At 34.1% G+C, this 22164-nt stretch overlaps 1 protein-coding gene across 2 annotated transcripts; it reads left to right on the forward strand.

The window, feature by feature from the left end:
- Positions 1-2651: 2651 nt before the first annotated feature.
- LOC148783335 (trans-ocimene synthase, chloroplastic-like) lies at positions 2652-21270 on the forward strand. 2 transcript variants are annotated; one of them, XM_088860155.1, is made up of 7 exons: positions 2652-2817; positions 3993-4254; positions 17316-17688; positions 17807-18025; positions 18295-18433; positions 19148-19396; positions 20821-21270. In XM_088860155.1, exons 1-7 carry the CDS (start codon positions 2653-2655, stop codon positions 21115-21117), a joined length of 1704 nt encoding a protein of 567 aa, XP_088716281.1. In that variant the 5' UTR covers position 2652; the 3' UTR covers positions 21118-21270. The 2 variants fall into 2 exon arrangements, with proteins under 2 accessions (XP_088716281.1, XP_020521061.2); XM_020665402.2 differs by lacking the exons at positions 2652-2817; positions 3993-4254 and adding exons at positions 15641-15721; positions 16738-16999.
- Positions 21271-22164: the final 894 nt, after the last annotated feature.

The following is a 22164-nucleotide window of genomic DNA, read 5'->3' on the forward strand; positions in this document are numbered from 1 at the left end:
CTATATCAGCCACTACAGAAAGAACAATAAATTTACATTGATATAGTATCAATAAAAAATATATTTACAACGGTATAGTAATTCACAATGCCAATACATATGGACTTGTCATAAATCTTCATTTCGACAAATATGAATTAGTTCCTACTGAGAAAAAAAAAATATTTATGCAACATTATAGATAAAAAAATTCAGTATAGGTCACACATGCTAAATATTCATACATCTCAATTACAAATATGCAAGATAATATAATAAAAAAAACAAGCTCCAAACATGCCTACAACTCAATTATCAAGAACATACTTTTTTTGTATTAAAAATTTAATAATAAAATGGATAATTGCAAGCTAATATAATTATCATACACGATATTTTATAATGATATTCACTTTAATTCCTCTTGATAATACAGTTTAACAACATGTATTTTTTGCATTAAAAGTTTAAAAAATTAAAAATAGATTTTTAATGCAAAATTGCATTAAAAATATAATTAGGTTTAACGGCATGTATTTGTTAATGTATTTTTTTGCATTAACAACAAATTAAAAAATACAGTTTTGCATTAAAAATATAATAACATGTATTTTCTTGCATAAATAATCTATCAACATGCAATTTTTTGAACTAGAAATTTAACAATAAAAATTAAAAATATTGTTTAATTCCTCATGATAATCAAAAACAATTTTTCGAAAAATCACCATTTCTCAAAAAAATTGATCATGAATATAAATAAATAAAAACCCAGTTCTTCACAGACCAAACTAACATCAGTCATTCCAACTCAAAAATCCACCTCAAATCCAATAAATTACATCAAATTTATTACATGCTTTAATAAACAACACTATAAGGAATCAAAGCGCTATAATATTAACACATTATTATCAAAATATTAAATAAAATTGATTAAATTGAGGAAAAAAAAAAAAAAACGCAGTTCTTTACGGACATCAGTCATTCAATCTCAAAAATCAATCTCAAATTGAATAAATTAGATAAAATTGAATACATGAGATGATAAACAACACTATAACGTATCAAAACCCTATAAATTTAACACATTCTTTGCAAAATATTTACTGAAATTGTGAAAATGGCAGAAAAAAAAAAAAAAAAAGAACAGTCCACTTTTTTTTTAACAGACATCACTCATATTTTCTATAAAATCCAACTCAAATTGAATAAATATAATCAAATTGAATATATCTAATGATAAACAACACTACAAAGATTCAAAACCCTATAAATTTAATACAAGATTTGTAAAATATTGACTGGATTTGATCGCATGACGGAAAAAAAAAAAAAAAACTGAGTTTTTACCTGTTCTTCGTGCATTTGTGTTTTCAAACTCAAAATTCATATCTATTCCTCCAAGATAATCACAAATTATGAACACAAAATTCTGACCAACACTCTTACAATCATTCAGCCTGAAATTTTACAAAAAATGAAGCTTTATTTTGATTGAAATTGGGAAAATGGCTGAAAAAAAAAAAAAAAAAAAAAACAGTCCACTCTTTTTTTAAACAGACAGCACTTTTATTTTCTATAAAATCCAACTCAGTTGAATAAATATAATCAAATTGAATATATCTAATGATAAACAACACTACAAAGAATCAAAACCCTATAAATTTAATACATGATTTGTAAAATATTGACTGGATTTGATCGCATGGCAGATAAAAACAAAAAAACTGAGTTTTTACCTGTTCTTCGTGCATCCGTGTCTTCAAACTCAAAATTGATATCTATTCCTCCAAGATAATCACAAATTATGAACACAAAATTCTGACCAACACTCTTACAATCACTCAGCCTGAAATTTTACAAAAAATGAAGCTTTATTTCAATTGAAATCACTAAAATGGCGGAAACCCTAAAACTCACTCTGCGAACCAAATTTGTTGATAAAAAACGGTGGTTTTTAATTCGTTTTATTGAGTGAAAATGATTCAAAGTTTGAATTAAAGCCAGTAATATTCGTTCATAAGGCTGAAAACGTTGAAAATCGATCAAAAAATGACAAAGAAATCAAAATCCCGTGAAGAACACTGTGCAGCCGGTGTTCTTCCGGGTGACTCGCGATTCTACTATTGGGACTCAGACATAATCGCGAGTCTACTATTGGGAATCGCCCAGTACTCTCTGGACACGGGCGATTCCCGTGTTTTGTACGGAATCGGCACGTCCTGTAGCGATTCCCGAGTCGAACCAGGCGAGTCCGGCTCGACTTGGTGATTTTTTAAACCCTGGTCTGTATCAAAGTTGGGAGCTTCCAACAAATTTTTTGATATTGACCTCACAAAGAAGTACTGTGGGGTCAGGACCATGTGCTCTACAACTTCAAAGTCTAGCCTCCCTGGACTATTGAGATGAGGGTCGGTTGGATGGCATCACTTGTTCTTCTAAAAAATGTACTGTGATCCCTCTGAAGGGACCGCACATAATTGACATATACACATATAACCCAACATACCACGCAGATTCTTTCCTACCTTTTTTTCTTCTCATTTTTCTTTCACTCACGATTTTTTTGAGGTGTTAACAGTAGGAATGGAGCCTAACACATTAGGTGTTGAAACACTGCTTCTCTCACTTTCACTTCCATAAATATAGAACGTTTCGCTAGTCTCAGCCATGCACTTTCCTTCCTACCCCATAACCATTCTCTCTCCTCTCTTTCTCTCAATGGATAATGTCCCGCTCCCTGGTCTTACAAGAAGCACCCCAAGTTTTCACACAAAAAAACATGAGAATTCATGTGATTTCTCCAATAATGACCTCCACTTTAATGGTTACGAGGTGAGAGTTCATAGTCAGATTGTGTTCCCACTCTTTTTTTTACAGTTCTAGGAAAACTTACTCACGGACGGTAATATCTATTGTGATAACACTTTGGTCCAGAAATTCTAGAAATTTTACTTGGACGCCTCTGTTTTCGTGGTGGTTTTCTTCTAGATTTGCTAGTATAGCATTTCTTTTTGTTTTTATGGTTTTTGGGGTAGCCTGTTGCCCTAGATATCTCATTGAGGGCGGTTTGACACCATACATGTGAAGTATACCCATCTAATGTTTGTTACATAGGTTTATATTTGGAATTAGTATAAAAAGGGGCCAATCTTATGTCTGTAATTTCAGTTGAGCCTATATGTCGTTTCTTTTATATGCATAACACTGTACGTAGATTGACCATAATGTGGTAATAACACATTTCCTTGCCATGATATGGAGATTAAACTTATATGATATCAAGGTGAAGAATATATGAAAGACTTTGGGGTCCAATGTTAGAGACATCTAGTCGCCCACTTTCTTTACTTGTTTTTTTTCTTTTTCTCTTTTTAAGTAGTTCAATATTGGAGACGTTAGATTGGTCCATATATGATAGAGTCAACCAAGCTGCTTATATAGCAATTTCATCCAAAGGCTCAGATTGAATCTAGGTTGGATCCAATGGTTATGGCCTCATTTCGAATTTAAATTTTTATTTGTTTTCTACATATCCAAATCACTTGAAATTTTGGATGTCTATTTTTTTAAAATAGAAAAATCTAATAAAAATATAAAAAAATAAAATACAAGAAATAAATTGAACAAAATACCCCAAAACTTTTTGTTTTCCACTTTATAAACCCATTTTCCCCATTATATTCGATCCTCCTCAAGAAATCATTATTAAGAATTTAAACTTTGTATCTTCATGTCCAAATCTTTTTAGTCTTGGTTTTGGGCATAAACAAATGAGTCATGTACTACAAAAATAGCAAATGAAAGTTTGCCCAGGGGTTTTGTCTTTCCTAGTGAGCCAAGAGTAGATTTCTTATGTACTAATATTCGTATTGTAGTAGTGGCATTTGAATTGAATCATTTTGCATTAAATTATAGCCCACGTTTCACTTTAGTCCAAGAGATAAGATCCAATCTATTTCAGGCAATCAAAGGTCTTTAAAGATTGAATATTAATGACTTATTTCCAGGTTGATTTCAATATTGCCTGGTTCAATGACATGAAGAAAAATTTGATGAGGATGATTACTGCCACCATTGATGACACAGAAACCATGGTTTTAATCGACAATATCCAACGGCTCAGCATATCCTACCATTTTGAGGCTGAAATCGGAGAAAGATTAGATCGCATTTATAGGAGTGGTATTGTAGGCGACTGCGATGACGACCTATATATTGTTTCTTTAGGATTTCGACTCCTCAGACAGCACGGATATAGAGTGTCAGCAGGTAAGTGATCTATTTCATAGTTTACTTGGGCCACCAGAGTTTATTTCTCTCCTTCTGATTTCTGATGTCGTGAATATTCCTTATCAATGGATCTCCATTTGAAGTTTATGTAGTTTTTTTATATTAATGAATAGGGGTAGGTGATTTTTGATGTAGTGAATATTCCTTTAGACCCCTCTAAAATCAACTACATTGGGCTAAATATGATTCTAAATTGAAGAGTAGATCAATTTAGAATCATATGATTCTACATTGGGCACTACTTGTAGATCAAGAGATTTCCAAAGGTCCAAGAATTTTCTAAATCCGATTCGTCGTTTGAAAGTTATGGTCCAAATAAAATTTTTTACCAGTAATTCTATAATGGTCCTTGTAAAAACCTCTGAAACCCTAACCTCATAGATCTAGGAAATCACAACCCTATGGGCAAGAAACCTAGCCAATTATCTTCAAGTTCAAATCCCTAATTTTCATTGATAAACTCAAGCCCTAGGGAGCTTTACCTAGGGATCTTCAAGAAGAAAAGTGAAGGAGCATGTGTAAACAACCCATGATTCTGATAAAGGCACCAACTTGGGGTCTTTGGGTGTGTCGGGTTGGTCGGCCTAGCTAGGTATGTCATTTTATTTATTAATTTATTGATTTTCAGATTAATTTAATTTTATTAATGTAATTTAGTTTACTTCTAGTCTTATGGTTTCTTGATAGGATTATTGCTATATTGAGCCGGATCTTCCAACAGTACTTAAAGAACTATGATCTTCTCTTAATTGGTTTTCTTTTTATATAGTAATTTGACGGATCCCACTCATCTCTACCTACTTTTTTTTTTTACTTGTTGAAAGCATAAATTATGTGAGGTTTCATTAAAGATCTTGTCGGATTTGGTTGTAAACAATTTGGTGCCCAACATGGGCTTGTTGAGCTCAAGATCGTTTGAAATCCGTCAAGAGTTGATTATGAAAAATCTGCTTCAAGGTCAATTTTTGACATATTAGTAAGATCATGGTCTATATGAGTCTATGTAGATTTATGGACCTATTTTTAAGGACATATAAGCTTTAAAATGGAGATCATTAATATGAAAAATAAATAAATTTTAAAAATTAAAAATAATAATTGCATTAAGAAAACATTTGGACTGTTAGTTTCAATTATTTTTAGATGGACACATATTTGCATCCATCTGTAAGATGGATGCTTTATAGCCAGGGACTGCAAATGTAGAAATTTGGTCTCTGCCACATGAAAGAATTTTCCTATTAGAAAACCACAGAATTTTGTTAAAACAGAGAGAGAAATAATCTTTTTCCATTGTTAAACCTTGCTTTGATTACCTCTTTTCTATAGCTTGGTTTTTTTTTGCTCGTAAGTAGTTTAAAGAAGTAAATAAATGAGGATCACTCTGTGGCCTTTTGTAAGAAGAGCATTTCTATTTCTCTCATGCGTCTTAACGGCAAAGAAGGTTGCTCTTTTGGGTGCGTGACTATCTCTACTTTTTGTGAAAACGTTTTTGGGTGTGTGATTATCCCTATTAAAAAAGGTGACCGAAGTTCCTTTGTCTCCCTATGCAAGAAGGCACCGTTTATGCAAGAAGACCCAAATTTAAAGAAAAACTCTTAAAAAAAAGAAAAAGACTTATAAAATAAAAAAAGAAAAAACAAAAGGGGTTGGATTCGGGGTTGTAGCATCCTCACACCTAGTCACCCCATTGTGCTTTCCATTTCTACCACTAACACCACCTTACTAACACTTTCAAATATCTAATTCCTAATCTACTTAAAATATATGGGTAGGGGTCTGTTTTCCCCACCTAATTAACAAAAAAAAAAAAACTCTTAAAAAACAAACTTACTAAAAAATGAAATTGCTTAGAAAAATATTTATGATAATTTCTCAACTAGCACTTCTTCTTCAACCCAGATCTGATCGCTCTAAATAATCGAGCGTGATCAATTCAACTAAATCATCCTCCCCTGGTTGGAGAGAACTTGCCCTCGAGTTAAGCTTGTTGTCACTGGAGGTATCTCCCGTATAAGGAATTAAGTGCTTGACATTGAAAACATCAAAAGTCCTCATAAGGCTTGGTATCTTTAACTGGTACGCATTGTCAATGATCTCCTATAAAATTTTGCATGGTCCAATGTTTCAATTACTGAGCACGCTATACTCCACAATGTTACACCTGCCTTTGGTCAAAACATCTCACATATAATCTCCAACTTCAATACTTGCTTGCGATGATGCTTATCTACAACAGCCTTGTATTTAGCATTATTGGCTTCAATTTTCTTCTTAACCTGCTCATGAATGCCTTTGATTTGACTAGCTAAGACTTTTTCCTTGCCACCAAATTTTCTACATGAGGCTTAGAAATTAAATCTATTACACTGTTTGGATTATATCTATAAACAACTTAAAAACAGATTTTCTGAGTAGTTCAATTCTTGGACCTATTGAAAGCAAATTTAGGTTGAGAAATCCCATTGCCTTGGTTTCTTTCCTGCCAAATTGCACAATAAATTTCCCAAGATTTTACTTCTACCTATGTTTGACCATCACTTCGGGACTGATTAGCATTGCTAAAACATAACTCAGTTCCCATCAAGTTCCATAGACATCTCCAAAAATTACTAACGAATACTGCATCTCTGTCTGATGTGATTGACATCAGAATGCCATACAATCGAATAATCTCTCTAAAATAAATTTTTGCACTGTTAGAAGTATCCATAGTTTTCCTGCTGGCAATAAAATATGTCATTTTGAAGAATATATTTTACCACCAAGAATACTGACCCAATACCTCTTTGCGTACTTGTCATACCCAAAACAAAATTGATACTAACATCCTCCTATGGTGTAGCTATTTGCGAAAATGGGGTACAGAGTTTGGTATTTTGCGCAGTCCCTTTAGAACAAAGAATGAACTCTAGTATACATAATTCATGCCTCTGAAAATAACACCATCTTGGACACAATTGTCGTCACACTTACCTGCTCAGACATATGCCATACTTGCTCCAAATTTAAGATCATCTTGGTACAACTCCTTGAAAGTATCATTATCCACCACCTTCACCTTCATAGCATTAAGTAGTGGCTTTCCTACTTAAAGCATTAGCTACATGGGTATGAACTCATGTTTTATGCTTCAAGGTGAAGCTAAACTCCTGCAAGTAGGACACCCATTTAGCATGCCTTCTGTTAAGTTTATGCTAGCTATTGACGCATTTAAGAGCTTCGTGATCCGAACAAAGAATGAACTCTTTATTCACCAAATAATGTCACCAGCATCTTAGTGCTTGCACAATGGTATAAAACTCAACATTATAAGTGGAATAATTAGACTTGGACCCATTGAGCATTTCACTGTAGAATGCCATCCGCTTTCCTTCCTGACTTAACATAACACTAATATCAATTCTTGATATGCCACAATCAACTATATTTTTTTTTTATCAAAGTATGGTAACGCCAATAAAGGTGCTTCTAGCATTTCCTTCTTTATCAACTGGAAACACTACTTTGCTTCTAGTGTCCACTAAAATCTACAAATTTTTAAACAATCTATAATTGGAAAAATAACAGCATTGAAAATGTTAATGAATGAACCGTAAAAAGAAGTCAAACCATGGAAACTACGGATATCCCGTATGTTGTGCAGAATAGGCCACTCAAGTATAGCCCTCACCTTGGACTGATATGCTTTCACCCATTCAGAAGAAGCAACATACTCCAACCATGCCACATTTCCTGTCATGAATTTGTATTTCTTAAGATTAGCATTTAGTTTCTCTTGACTTAGAGTTTTAAGAACATCCTTGAGGTGTTGCTTATGAAATTCACGTAAAGCACTATAAATTAATATGTCAATAAAGTATACGACAACATACTTGCCAATATAGGACCTAACTACATGGTTCATCATTCTCATGAAGGTACCAAGAGCATTCAACAATCCAAAGGGCATAACCAACCACTGAAATAACTCGTCTTGGGTTTTAACAAATCGAAATAGCTTTTATTTTTTATTCTAAAATATTTATTTTATTCTAAAATACTCGGTACTTTTAAAATTAATTACTCTTCAACTAATAATGAATTTTTTAAAAAACAGAAATGTCACTTTCAACTAAAAGAAACGTGACAAAAAAAAAAGACACAATAGTGGACACTAAATTGAGGTGTTGTACACTTGTCTAAAAGTGTTGACATGTGTGTCAGTTTCCACTAAGGGTTAACAGATGATCAAACCCTAAAACCAGTGTTTTAAAAAACGTCGAGTCGAACCGGACTCGTCCGGTTCGACTCAAAAATCGCAAAAAGTGGATCGTATCGGCTAAAAAATCGGAAATCGTCCGGTTCTAGAGAGAACCGGACGATTCTGTATAGTGACTCGCCGATTCATTGTACGGAATCGGCGAATCCGAACAGTGAATCGGCGAGTCCCGTACAAAATTTTTTTATTTTTATTTATTTTTTTTTTTTTTTTGTAATCCATGATAGATTTTTTTGTAATACTTGATCGAATTTTTTGTAATCCATGATCGAATTGTTTTTGTTTTTTTGTAATCCATGATCGAATTTTTTGTTTTTTTGTAACCCATGATAGAGTTTTTTGTAATCCACGATCGAATTTTTTGTAATCCATGATTGAAATGTTTGTTTTTTTTCCTTGTAATCCATGATCGAATTTTTTTTTTTTTTGGTAACCCATGATAGAATATTTTGTAATCCATGATCGAATGTTTTGTAATATATGATCGAAATGTTCTTTTTTTTTTTGTAATCCATGATCGAAATGTTTGTTTTTTTTTTTGTAATCCATGATTGAATTTTTTGTTTTTTTCTTTTTTTGTAACCCATGATAGAGTTTTTTGTAATCCATGATTGAATTTTTTGTAATCCATGGTCGAATTGTTTTTTTCTTTTTTTGTAGTCCACGATTGAATTTTTTGTTTTTTTTTGTTTGTTTTTTTTTGTAATCCATGATCGAATTTTATGTAATCCATGATCGAATTTTTTGTAATCCATGATTGAATTTTTTGAAAATTTGTGATTTTTTTTTTTTAATCCATGATCGAATTTTTTTTTGTAATCCATGATAGAATTTTTGGAAAATTTGTGATTTTTTTTTTTTAATCCATGATCAAAATTTTTTTTGTAATCCATGATAGAATTTTTTGAAAATTTGTGATTTTTTTTTTTAATCCATGATCGATTTTTTTGATTCTGAGGCCACCCTATCCCAGCCATATTATTCACATATCAAGTCCCAACAGCAACAGTGTAGGGATGAGCACGACAGTGCAGGTGTGCATGAAGGATGGACAATCTTCGGGGATTTTAGATTGGGAACACAACAAAACACTAACACTCAGGGATTTTAGAATAGTCAGACGCCTGCTAATATCGATGATTCGTTTTTAGATTGAATCAATGAATTGTTAAACGAATTCAATCAATGGCACCAGCGTGACCAAGAAGAACAATAACGTCGTCTATCATTTTATTTTTAGATCATATGTTACTAATTTTATGCTTTATTGTAGTCCATGTATGTTGATATACTTATTCCATGATAATTATATGTTTATCCTTTTGTGTGATGTAAATTAAATGCTGAATGGCGGTTCATGCAGGGAAAGAACATATCAATATTCGCATATTCATTCAAAAACATGAAAATTCTTAATGGAGTACCCTCATTTCTTATTGAATTCCTAAAAAACAATATTTATAATGAATTTTAATAATTTTTTCGGATTTTTTTTAAGCTTTATTATGACCGATTCACCCGATTCCCGATCCGGATCGTCGATTCGCCGGTCCGAATCGGTTTTTTGGAAGCCCGATCTGGATCACCGATCCGTTTTTTAAACCATTGCCTAAAACACATGTGTCTATGTTTCATAGGATTTCTCCATTTCCTAAATTACAAAACTCACAAAAATAAAACCTCTAATACCTCTCTCTCTCTCTGACCTTTAGTACTTCTCTCTATAATAATTCTCTCTTTGACTATTTGTATATCTATCTCTAGAAAGTTCTACTACGTCCCTTTCTTTTTCCAAGACCTTGCTCTTTTTCCTTTTTTATCTTTTTTGTATTCTTTTTTCTGAGAGTTAATAGTGAATTCATTAAAGAAAAATTTTTTCATGTGGGCTGGACAACATTTTTACATATGCTGTCCAATAAGTGTAAAGCATCCATTTTAAAGATGGATGCAAGTAGGTGCTCCACCTAAAAACAATGGAAACTAACCGTCCAAATGTTTATTTACTAGAATTATTATTTTTATTTTTTAAAATTTATTTATTCATCCATATTTATGATCTCCATATTAAATATTACATGTCCTTAAAAATTGTCTTAAAATTCATCTCAAAAATAAAATTTTTAAGAGGCCTGCATTTTTACGTATACGGGCTTGGCCGCATAAAAACCGGGTTTTTCAATAATAGAAAGAGGTAATACCTTTCTCCAATACCTTTCTCTCTAGGAGATGAATTTTGTGGCAATACTTGGGAACCTTGTATTCCCCTTAACACTCTGTCTGACTCAATCCCATAATGCGAATTATGAGCCGTTCATTTTCATGTTCCTTGGCATCTTCTTTTGTCGCATGTTCACGTACTTTAGGACAGTACATTGTTGTCCCCTTAAACGTGGTTCGTGGAATATCCGGCTGATGTCACCTACAGTGCAATCTAGTCAATGGACGGTGCCGATTATCTGTGCTGTGGTAGTGGCTTTTGATCAGGAATCACAATTGTTCCACAATGCTTGTTAGGATGAGAATGAATGTCTATTGTTTGATTTTTATTTCTATTTTTTTTTTAATGGTCCAGTGATTGCTAATCAGTATTAGTAAAATCAAATCGAAATGGTTAACCGGACGTGGGCACCGAAGCGATTTAACCGGCCTAATCAGTAAACCGGCCGATTCAACCGTTCTAACTGAACAAGTCCCGGGCAGTAAAAAATGCGTTGAAAAAATAAAAAAGATACAAAAATAAAGAAACTACTATAGTATGAAAAGCACATAAAGAATGATTGAAACAAAACACATTTAAATGAAATTGAAAATTTATGAAAAAATGAATTTTAACGGATTGATTTTTGATATTAAGTGAGTATTATTGATCAAAATAATTTTCAATCTTTACAATAATATAAAGAATATTAAAAAAAAGAAGGCTTTTAAAAATCAAATTCATTATTTTTTAGAATTTTTATACATTTTTTTATTTTTATTTTTTATATACCGATCGATCACCAAAACCACGCCGGTTTCGATCTTATCGAGTGTTAGTGGTTAGATCGCCCGGTTATTCCAACAATGTTGCTAATACATTACTTGACCGGTAAACTTTCAATGAGAATGGGGTTGGTCGTGTTGGGAGCACTACTTGTGTCCTAGCTAATGTCTAGCTTCCAATCTCACCTAACGCTTTTAAAAAACCATTAACGATTTAGAAAATGGATAGGGACTCATCATCCACATTGAATTACCCAAAAAAAAATTTTTTTCACTATACTACGTAATATTGGCATACGTTTCGGGATCGCAATCTGAGCATCGACCTGATCAGGGCCAAGGTCGACCCGTCCATAACCAACCCAAACATATGCACACACACACACATATATGTAAATAAGTTAATGAATATATATATATAAATATATATATAGGTGCGGTATGTATAGAGCCGAGGCTCTAAACAATCAAAGTAAACACACCTTGAAATCGTGTCGAGAAATGTGGTTTCAATACTGAAAATCTTTGTAATAATCTTAAAATATATTTTTATCTCTAATTATAAAATTTAAGCTTAAAAAATATTGTAGATCGAGTAGATCTATAAAAACTTAAAAATTTTAAAAATTAATGGTCGAAAAATACATTACAAGATGCACCATTTACAAAAACTTGAAATCCATTTTTTTTGTGATGTGCGTTGTTATCTCTATATTGTATATATTCGCGCAAACACAGATTTGCGAAGACGTTGACGTACATAAGTTTTAAACTGATATGTGCGAGCAAAATGGACATTTGCTTGCTTAGGCACAACCAGGGCTAGGATTATGCAAAATTTCTATTTATAACAAATTCTTGCGTCGTGAAATGTTTCAAATTTTTTATTGTTAAACGTAAGTCTAATTTTTTAGATACTTGAAATACTTTTCCCCTTCTTTTTTTTTTTTTTTTTTTTTTTTTTTTTTTTTTTTTTAAAAAATACTCATCCAGTTATTGAAAAGTGGATCCCACCAAAATTGGATCTAAAAAAAATCATCCTCAGTTTTATACCGAGGGGAGAAAATAAATCTTTTGATTCTGGTCCTGCCCAGGCATAATAGTTCAAGCACCCAAAGGTTAAAAGCTGCTCCATACCGACCACATATTTTTTATGAGATTTTTCGAATTTGACAATCAGTCCATTTCTTGATGGGGAATCATTAGAAAGGAAATTATTGAGAAACAAAAGCGGTGTAGGCCACTACGGTCTCGTGCGGCACGTTTTTAGGAAAATCTCAATAACAAGAACAAATGGTAGCCGCCCATGTACAGCGCATTTTTTTCATCCCTTACTTGTCCTTTCCAAAACTTGGAAAGTGTAGTACGGTCTCGTGCGGCTGGCTGTTTTGCTTTTTTTCTTTTTTTTTTTAAAGTTTAATGTATGCCAGGCATATAATCACGCCCACGAATTCAGGATTTTACTACTGGCTCTACAATGTAGAACTGGCAGATTAAATGGATCGATCGGAAAACCGCATAGAATTGCAGAAGGATAGGGGCAATGCACAAAGCAATGAATAGTGTAAAAATATGAAATTATTTTAGTTTAGAGATTGTATTTTATGATACCATTTTTCTTTTCAAATTGCTACTAGTTGTTCAATTAGATGGCCACAAAGTTCCCGAAAGTCTTTTGTGAACTTTAAGTTAGTCAAAGCCATGCTCACGTCCACCGATTTGAAATATGACCGATAAGAGTGATTGTGACCTTCATAAAAAAATAAAAATTTAGGTTCACTCTTCAACCCTCTACAACCCTTGACTCTTAATGTTAATACCATAGTTACCGGGAGTGGGAGAGGGAGCGGCTTCGGTTCCGGGAGCAGGAGCGGCGGATCGATGGCTACCTAAAGCTCTAAAGCTCAGGAAGCGAATTCCGATGAGGGTAGAAGTTACTAATCGAGATCCCGTTTGGACAGGGAGAAAGATCCAGATACATTGGGATCGAGATCCATATTTAACGGGAACGCGTTACATGTATTTACGGAACGAGATCCTGTTTGATTAGAGAGCGAGATCCCGTTTGAATAGGAAGCGAGATCTTGATACATTAGGATCAAGATCCCTATTTGACAGGAACGTGTTACATGTACCATGGGATCGCGCACCCATCGACAACAAGAACGCGATCCCATTTAATGTTGAGTCTCACCCTATCTAAACAATACCACCACCCTATTTGGCTAAGATCGAGCTCCTTTCATTGTAGGATCGTGCTTCGCACAATGGTAGTCCGCGCCCCCATCGCTGAACTCCACTTGTATGAAGAACCCAATTCCATTACATATGGATTTGTGCACCAACTAAGCACGGCAGCCCGTTCCCATAGAAATGCGATAGCAATTTGGTTACATTTAGAAATCATTGTTCGATCTATCAATGGCTCATGCGGCTAGATCCACGCACAACGAATCCTACATATCCATGGATTAATTAAATCCCATTAATCTAGTATGAAATAAAGTCTTATAATGCTATTGACAATTAATGTTAGTAATATTCAAACTCACATACATGATGATACGAATATGAGCTTTACGTTGGCATTTGTATACATGGAAATATATTGTCTAGGACTTGGGTACCATTTGGATGCAACCTAAGCATATATGGTTACTGTTACGCTTAAATTTCGGAAATGCATCACCATTATTTTTTGGTAGAAATAACTATATGAAAATTTACTAAAAATATTAATTTTTAGATTTAAATGTTATTTTTATTTAAGAATTTTCTTTTAGAAAGTTATAAAATGGTAAAATAAATTTATTCAAAATTTCAAAAAAGTTATTGTAATAGAAATAAAGGTAAATTATATATATATATATATATATATATATATATATATATATAGAACTAAGGATGCACTCCAAAAATCCATCGGAAAAGGTTGTTTTAATGTTGAAAAAATCTCTAATTGATCATCTTGACATCAAGATGTATGAGTATATGAAAGAAACAAAAAAAATTTGACTACTAAAACTTGTGCATCTTGCAACATATTATCAACACCGTCCATTTTAAGAATTTTCATATGTTTATAGATCTACATGATTTTAACCATTTTTGGGTCTAAAAGTATTTTATTAAATATGAAAATAGATTGTTAGATAATCCTAAGAATTTTTAACACCAAAATTACATGATATAAAATTTGGTGGTGTGTTCCGTCAGACAATGCGAGCGAGATCCGTGAAGTAGAGGGGGTGAAATCCGTTGTGTATGGGATCGAGATCCCACTTTTAGCGAGAGCGAGATCCCGGCTGAGGAATGCCAGAGCGAGATTTCGGATTCCGGTAACTATGGTTGATACCCATATCAGAGCTTTTGCTCTAAAAGGAGAGAGGGTTTGGAAGCGAGAGGAGAGAGAGGTTGGGGCCCGGTGATAGAGAGAGAGGATTTGGGAACGAGAGGAGAGAGAGTGGTTAAGGTGGGGATAGGGGAGAGAGAGACAGACAGAGAAGGGTTTGGGGTGAGAGGAAAGAGGGAGGTTGGATGAGTGGCGAGAGAGAGAGGGGTTTAGAGATAGAGGGGGTTTGGGGGAAATCACGGGGAGAGATTTAAAAAAAAATCACAGGAAAAAAAAACAAAGGGTGGTGTTTAGATCTGGGCCAGCACCCGACAATAGTCTATAATCTATATTAAAGTCACGACCTGGGCCAGTTCTCCACATTTTTTGTGGTATAAAACTCACCATGGAGGATTGTGGGGTCAGGACCCTGTACACTACGTCATAAAAATCTAGCATTGAGATTAAGCTTTTATGGGATTGCAACATTTAGAGCTTATAAAAAATGTGTTGTATGGCGATCATTTGAGGACCATACACAAATCGATGTATACACGTATAACCCAATATACCCACCCAGAGTAGTTACGAGAGTCGTTGGCACCGTCCTCTTCCTCGATTTTTATTGGTTTTTCGTGGAAATTGGGGGTGCGGTCTTATTTCGAGGCAACCGTCCTGTACCACGCAGCCACCTAAGACTTTACAAGTTGAAGCATTCACATTCACACTCACATTTCCACTCTCGCTCTCAATCTCACTCCTATAAATACAAATATGGAACGTTGGGTTACTCTCACACATAAACTTTCGTTCCCCATAATCTCTCTCTCTCACCAGTCGCCTCTCTCTCTTTCTCAATGGGTAAAGGCCCGGTAAGAAGAGCCCCGAGTCGAGTTTTAACAAAAGAAAATATGAAAGAGATTTCATATGATTTGTCCAATGAGGACCTTCACTTTAACGGTTACGAGTTGAGGGACAGCTTGGGTTCCCCCTCTTGTTTTAGATTTTTATGACGTTCCAGTCATCCTTCTTGTGATTACACTTTGTTTTTGTTGGTTGTTTCTTTCCAGTTTTGCAAATACCCCCACGACTCAACTTTCTTTGTAGTCTCCCTTCAGCCAACCTTTTTTTCTCTAATTTTTACTTCAAAAAAACTTTTCTTAGCAAATACCTTCAAGTCAAAATAGTCATTTTTTTAGACAAAAATACCATTTTTCCATAAAAAAGTCAAATATTAATGTAGACTGTCAAAAAAAAAAAAAAGCCAAAATTACACTAATTGCCGGACCACCAAATATCACCACCAGACCGAGACTAAAAATTGTAGGACCGCCCTCACAAGCTGTCGGACCGGTTTCCGATATTGCTGGACCACATTTGATCTTGGAACAATTGTCAGACCATTGTTGTCAAGTGCCAAAATGCGGTTACAAAGTGCCGGACGGACCACATTCCAATTTTGTTGGACCGCATTAAAAAAAGATCGTGGGTGGAAAGAAGAGAGAGAAGCTTTTTAATTTTGAGGGATATTTTGGTCTTTTTTATCATATATATGATTTGGGAGGTATTTGCTAAAAAAAAAAGAATTTTCATTAAAATTACGAAAATAGATTTTGTTTGGGGAGACTGCAAAGGAAAAGTTGAGTCTTTTTTTTTTTTTTTTTCTCGTACTTACGAAGTATGCCAATGTCGTATTTGGAATTAGAAAAAAAAGGGCCCAATCTCATGTCTCGAATATCGACGGCCTCATGTATCCTTTCGTTTATATTGTGATGTCTCTAAAAAATGGGGCCAATGTAATGCTTCCTTTCATCATAAGTAGATTGACCGTAACTTATAGATTCACTATAAGTCGATTGACCATAACTTACGGATAACTGATTTCCAGGCTGATTTCAATATTTCCCGGTTCTACAACCTGAAAAAAAAATTGATGAAGATGATTAGTGCCACTATTGATGACATAGAAGCCATGGTTTTAATCGACAACATCCAACGGCTTGGCATTTCCTACCATTTTGACGTTGAAATCCGAGAAAGATTGGAATGCATTTACAAGGGTGGTTTCGTAGGAGACTGCGATGCTGAGCTATATGTTGTTTCTTTACGATTTCGACTCCTCAGACAGCATGGATATAGAGTATCATCAGGCGAGTAATCTATATTATAGTTTGTTAGGACCACCCGATTTTATTTCTCTCCTTTGGAAGTCTGATGTCATGAATATTCCTCACCAATGGATCTCCATTTGTAGTTAATGTAGTTTTTTTATATTAACGAATATGGGTAGGTAATCGATTTTCCCCTCTCATTTACCTAAAAACTTATCATGTTAAGCTTCCTCAATTGCTACGCGTTTACATTTTTTGAAATACGAATGTAAATTTTCTAGTCTAATTTGTGCCAAGAAAATTGATTTGGTTCCATGTAATTTAATTGTTTTGACACCCCTTTTTTTATGTACAGATGTGTTCAACAAATTCAAGGATGAAAGTGGAAATTTCAATTCATGCTTGAGCAAAGATGTTATAGGCATCTTGAGTCTATATGAAGCTTCACACCTTGGCATACAAGGAGAAGAGTACATGGATGAAGCTTTAGCTTTCAGTCTTAAGCACCTTAAAGCATCGGGGTCTCGACTCGAGCCCGAACTTGCTAAAACTGTCAAGCATGCGCTCGAGCTGCCCATGCACTTTCGCACGCCAAGGTTAGAATCCATGTATTACATAAAAGTCTCTGAAAGAGACCTTGGTAGAAACCAGGATTTGTTAGAATTTGCAGTAATGGATTTCAATATGGTGCAAGCAATGCATAAGCAGGAGTTGAAAGAAGTCACAAGGTACTCGTTCACTTGAAATTGAGTTATCGTACCTAATGTCTCTCGTAACAGCTGACATTTCGTAGTGCAATATCGCAAATTCGATTCCGATAACTGAACTACCCTACAATATTTTCAGGTGGTGGAGGGACCTGGGTTTGGCAGATATGCTAACATTTGCACGGGATAAAATACATGAATGGTTCATGTGGCCTGTTGTTATTTCGTCGGAGTCTGAGTTTTCTGTGGGTAGAGTTGATCTCACCAAAGTCATAGCCTTCATTCATATCATTGATGATATTTACGACATTTATGGAACCTTAGATGAACTACAACAATTTACGGATGCAATAAAAAGGTATACGCAAATTTCTATAAATATATGCTTTGATATGTTTTTAAAAGATGCGGTTTCTGTAAGGCCTAGGCCTTATGAACTACGTAAAGCCTCACCTCGAATCTTTATCAAGAAAGCACTTTGAGCATCAAAAGTCTTCATGATGGCTCTAAAATCAATTTCTACCCCGGACCATAAAATTTGAAGCTGGAAAATTAGTTTGGAGTACATTTATCATTCCATTTTGACTGGATCCCATTCTTCTTCGTTCTTGTCTTGTGTTTCTGTAGATGGGATCCAATGGTTACGCGTGGGCTACCTGAGTACATGAAAACATGTTATTTAGCGTTATATGATGTCGCCAGTGATATATCTTTTAAGATATTCAAGAATCATGGGCTTAATGTCATGGGCCACTTGAGACAAGCGGTACTATTCTTCTCCAACCAGCTTCTCTCTCACTTTTTTAAGTTCCGTAATTATCATTATCAAATATATCTAATGAAAAGTATACAAACATATTATTTATGTTTAATGCTTAAAGATCAAAAAGAGAAAAAGAAAAAATCTCGATCTTTGTGATACATCTCAAACCAACCAATTTGACATTTAATGGCTAGTAGTCACTATGACCTTCTTGAAATGTAGATAAACGGCCTTACTGTATACAATTTCATATTTTATTACTCTTTGCAACCATGGTAATTAAGGTTCACATAGAAAATCATAAAAAAAAAGCTCCTTTTGATGTTGGAAAACCATCTACTTGATCATCTCGATATCGAAAAGGATGGCTATGAAAATAAAAAATATTTTGAGTCTCAAAAAAAGTACATATTCCAACACATTATCCGGATGGTCCATTTTCAAGATTTTCATATCTTTATAAATGTAGTTGATTTGAAAAAAATATCTAGTTTAAAACTCTATGATTAGAAATGACAATAGATTTTCAAATCATCCTAAGAATTTTTTTAACACTAAAATTACATCTTGTAATAAAGTTTAGAGATGCACCTTAATTCGATTGTTTAATATTGCAAAGCACAACCTTCATTTTTGACGTGTATATTCATCAAAATGAATGAGGAAATCGTAATTTTCTTTTGAATGCTAAGTGGGTACTAATAGTATTACTTGTAGTGGACTTCCTTATGTGAGGCATTCTTAGTGGAAGCGACATGGTTTAACTGTGGGTACGTGCCAAGCAAAGAAGAATATTTGAAGAATGGAGTGACGAGTTCAGGTGTACACGTGGCGTTAGTTCATGCTTTCCTTCTTTTAAGTCCCCACGTAACGCGGGAGACTGTGGAACTTGCAAGCCACAATTCTCAACTCATTCTTTCACCGGCTTCAATACTGCGCCTGTGGGATGATTTGTCAGCCACTGTGGTACGTATGAGTAACTACCACCCGTCACTCTTTTTTTCTTTTTTTTTTAATTAAGGCAACTCTGTTTTTTAATTTTTCAGTAGTTTTTAAAGCAGAAGTATAGGTTTTGTAGGGTTGAGAATCAGATCCGGATCTATTCAGATCCAAATCAGAAACTATATAGAAGATCTGGATCCAATTTTGGACGCGGATTAGTTCTAAAGTTGTACGTCATAAAGTTAAAATATAATTACAAAAATTATACATTCTCTCTCTCTCTATATATATATATATATATATATATATTAAATAGCCGGATCGGACCCGAATTGGATCTACTCTACCCGGCTCCCGAATTACTATTCGGACATAAATTTTTATCCAAATCCGAATTTTGGATGTATATCGGATCTGATAGGATCCGAATTTCGGGTTTCAGATCTGAATCGACTAAATTCTCAGCCCTAGAGGTGTGCTACCCACTACAACCTCTGCCCCTATATGTCACTCTCTTTTGTTGACCATATCTTTTATAAGTCTCTCTCTCCCCCTCTCCCTTCCATTTATCTGACTACACTTTATAAGGTTAACTTTCTAATAAATTTAAAGGAAAGTACACAATAAGAACATTTACCTTTTGTATAACGTGGTCACATTAATCTTGACCATTGGATGTAAAATAAATTGGCTGCAATTATTCAATTGACCAAGTTCAAGTTTCAAAAGAAATTTTCTCAAACTACTTTGTGGCACATTTAGGCTCTCAAATTTCACATCGAATGGTTGTAAGTAATTGCGACCACTTTATAGGGTCTCACCGTATATAATCCCTAAATTTAATGCGAATTTTTTTTAACTAGAATACTTTGCTTATTTTTTTGAATAACGAATTTTCTGTACTTTACAGGGGTACAGTTGTAATTAAATTTAAAATGTCTTATTACTGATTTATTTTCTTACTTGTAATGATTTGTAATTGAAAATCCAAAAAACTAAAAGCGTCTCATTGCTTTCACTTGAAGAATAAGTGCAGAAAAATAAGGAGATTTTTAGTTCCTAATGAACCTCGCCGATTAGAACTCTGTTGTGCAAGGAGTAATTCTTAGTTTCTGAAGAAAGAGCAAAAACGTAGGGGCGGACATTTCTAATTAAACCAAATGGACGGCTTTTATTGTAATTTCTTAGCTTTAGACTTATCATGCAATAACTCATAAATTTCATGAAGTAAATAACAAATTTCTCTTCTTTCCGTTTTTTTTTTTTGTTTTTTTGTTTTTTGTTTTTGATATCAAAGAAACTTAAGATGTAGTGCTAACAAAACGGAACTGCTAACGCCTTGACCCAATCCCGATTCCTTAACTAATAAATTTCTTTCTCAGGTCGTTGTATCTTGTTTTGTATTTTTGGTGATTAACAATTTTTAACTTGGCAACATTTGCTGCTAGGATGAAAAGGAGAGGGGATATGATCCTTCCTACATCGAGTGCTACATGAAGCAACACAAGGATGAAACCGAAGAAAACGCTAAACAACACACAAGGGACTTGATTGCCACTATGTGGAAGAAACTCAACCAAGAATGCCTCGACCCAAGTCCTTTCCCACACTCCATCACAAAGATGGCCTTGAATGGCTCTCGAATGGTCCAAGTCATGTACCAATCTGAGATTGATTCAGTTGGTTCTACTCTTAAGGACCAAATGAAGTCACTGCTTCTTGAACCCATGTCTCTAAATTCTTAACTTTTCCATTACGCATTTAGAATACCTATGCGTAATGAAAATTCGGTAAAAATATGCTTTTAGTTCCTTTTCATGTAATTCTTTTCACTAAGGACCAAGTAAAATACGGACAAAAATGATTGGATCAGTGTGATTTCTGATCAGTTAAGGCTATATCTACTCTTTATATATCATTTTTCATATATTAAGCCGTAGGACTCACGGAACTATATGAATTATTATGAAAAACGTTATAGGGTATGGGATCTAACAAGAGACAGTTTTGTGTGAGATAAAAAGGACAGAGTTAACAAATATGGGGATAGATCATTTTTCTCGTTGTATCTTTAGGGTGTATAATCATGGATCTCTCTCTCTCTCTCTCTCTCTCTCTCTCTCTCTCTCCATTTAGTTCTCTTTAATGTGTCCTGTTTAAACATAGTTATCTTTCTTGCATCATTCTTTAGATCAACAAAATAATCTCAAGTTATTAAAATAACAAAAGCGAGCAAGTCTCCAATTAAAATGTGATTTTGACAAATAATCTCAGATTTCTAAAATTTGTTAAAAACTTCAAGTTTTTCAAAGAATCTTTTAATTTTTTTTTTTTTATTTTATGGAACCAATATAGATGATTGTTTTATCCTAACATGGTTTCCAGGGGACTCAGTGATTATTAAGTCTGTTGTTTCAGTATCCGAGGCTTGGGTATACTTTCATAGGGTTTGTAGAATTGAGGGGTAAAATGTCAAAGAGGCTAAAAATGGTTTTGCATAGGATTAGGATATTTTGGTGGTTTGAGATGTCGGTATTAGGTCCATGGTCACTTTGGGAAATCTAGTAGGCCGGGATCCTAAGAATTTGGGGATCGGGGAGCTAGGAATCTCCTTAGTAATGTAGGGTGATTATAGTTACCCCCGTTGGCACACCACACATTATGGATAGAAAATGTCAAAGTAGTAGACACCCAACACACAAAATAAAAAGAGGTGAAAATAAACTGGATGTCTTCATTCTAGCAGTTTAACATCATGCGGTTATGGATGTATACGTCCAAGTAATTTAATG

Source organism: Amborella trichopoda, chromosome 2 (genome assembly GCF_054954075.1).
Source record: "Amborella trichopoda isolate Santa Cruz 75 chromosome 2, AtrichopodaSantaCruz75HAP2 v2.0, whole genome shotgun sequence".
NCBI lineage: Eukaryota > Viridiplantae > Streptophyta > Magnoliopsida > Amborellales > Amborellaceae > Amborella > Amborella trichopoda.

What these genes read in the sequence shown, in the direction of transcription:
- LOC148783335 (XM_088860155.1), top strand. Translation starts at nt 2,653, where the DNA reads ATGCACTTTCCTTCCTACCCCATAACCATTCTCTCTCCTCTCTTTCTC. An exon ending in CGGATATAGAGTGTCAGCAG is followed by an intron (nt 4,255 to 17,315) that starts GTAAGTGATCTA and finishes TTTTATGTACAG; the next exon opens with ATGTGTTCAACAAATTCAAG. An exon ending in GAGTTGAAAGAAGTCACAAG is followed by an intron (nt 17,689 to 17,806) that starts GTACTCGTTCAC and finishes CAATATTTTCAG; the next exon opens with GTGGTGGAGGGACCTGGGTT.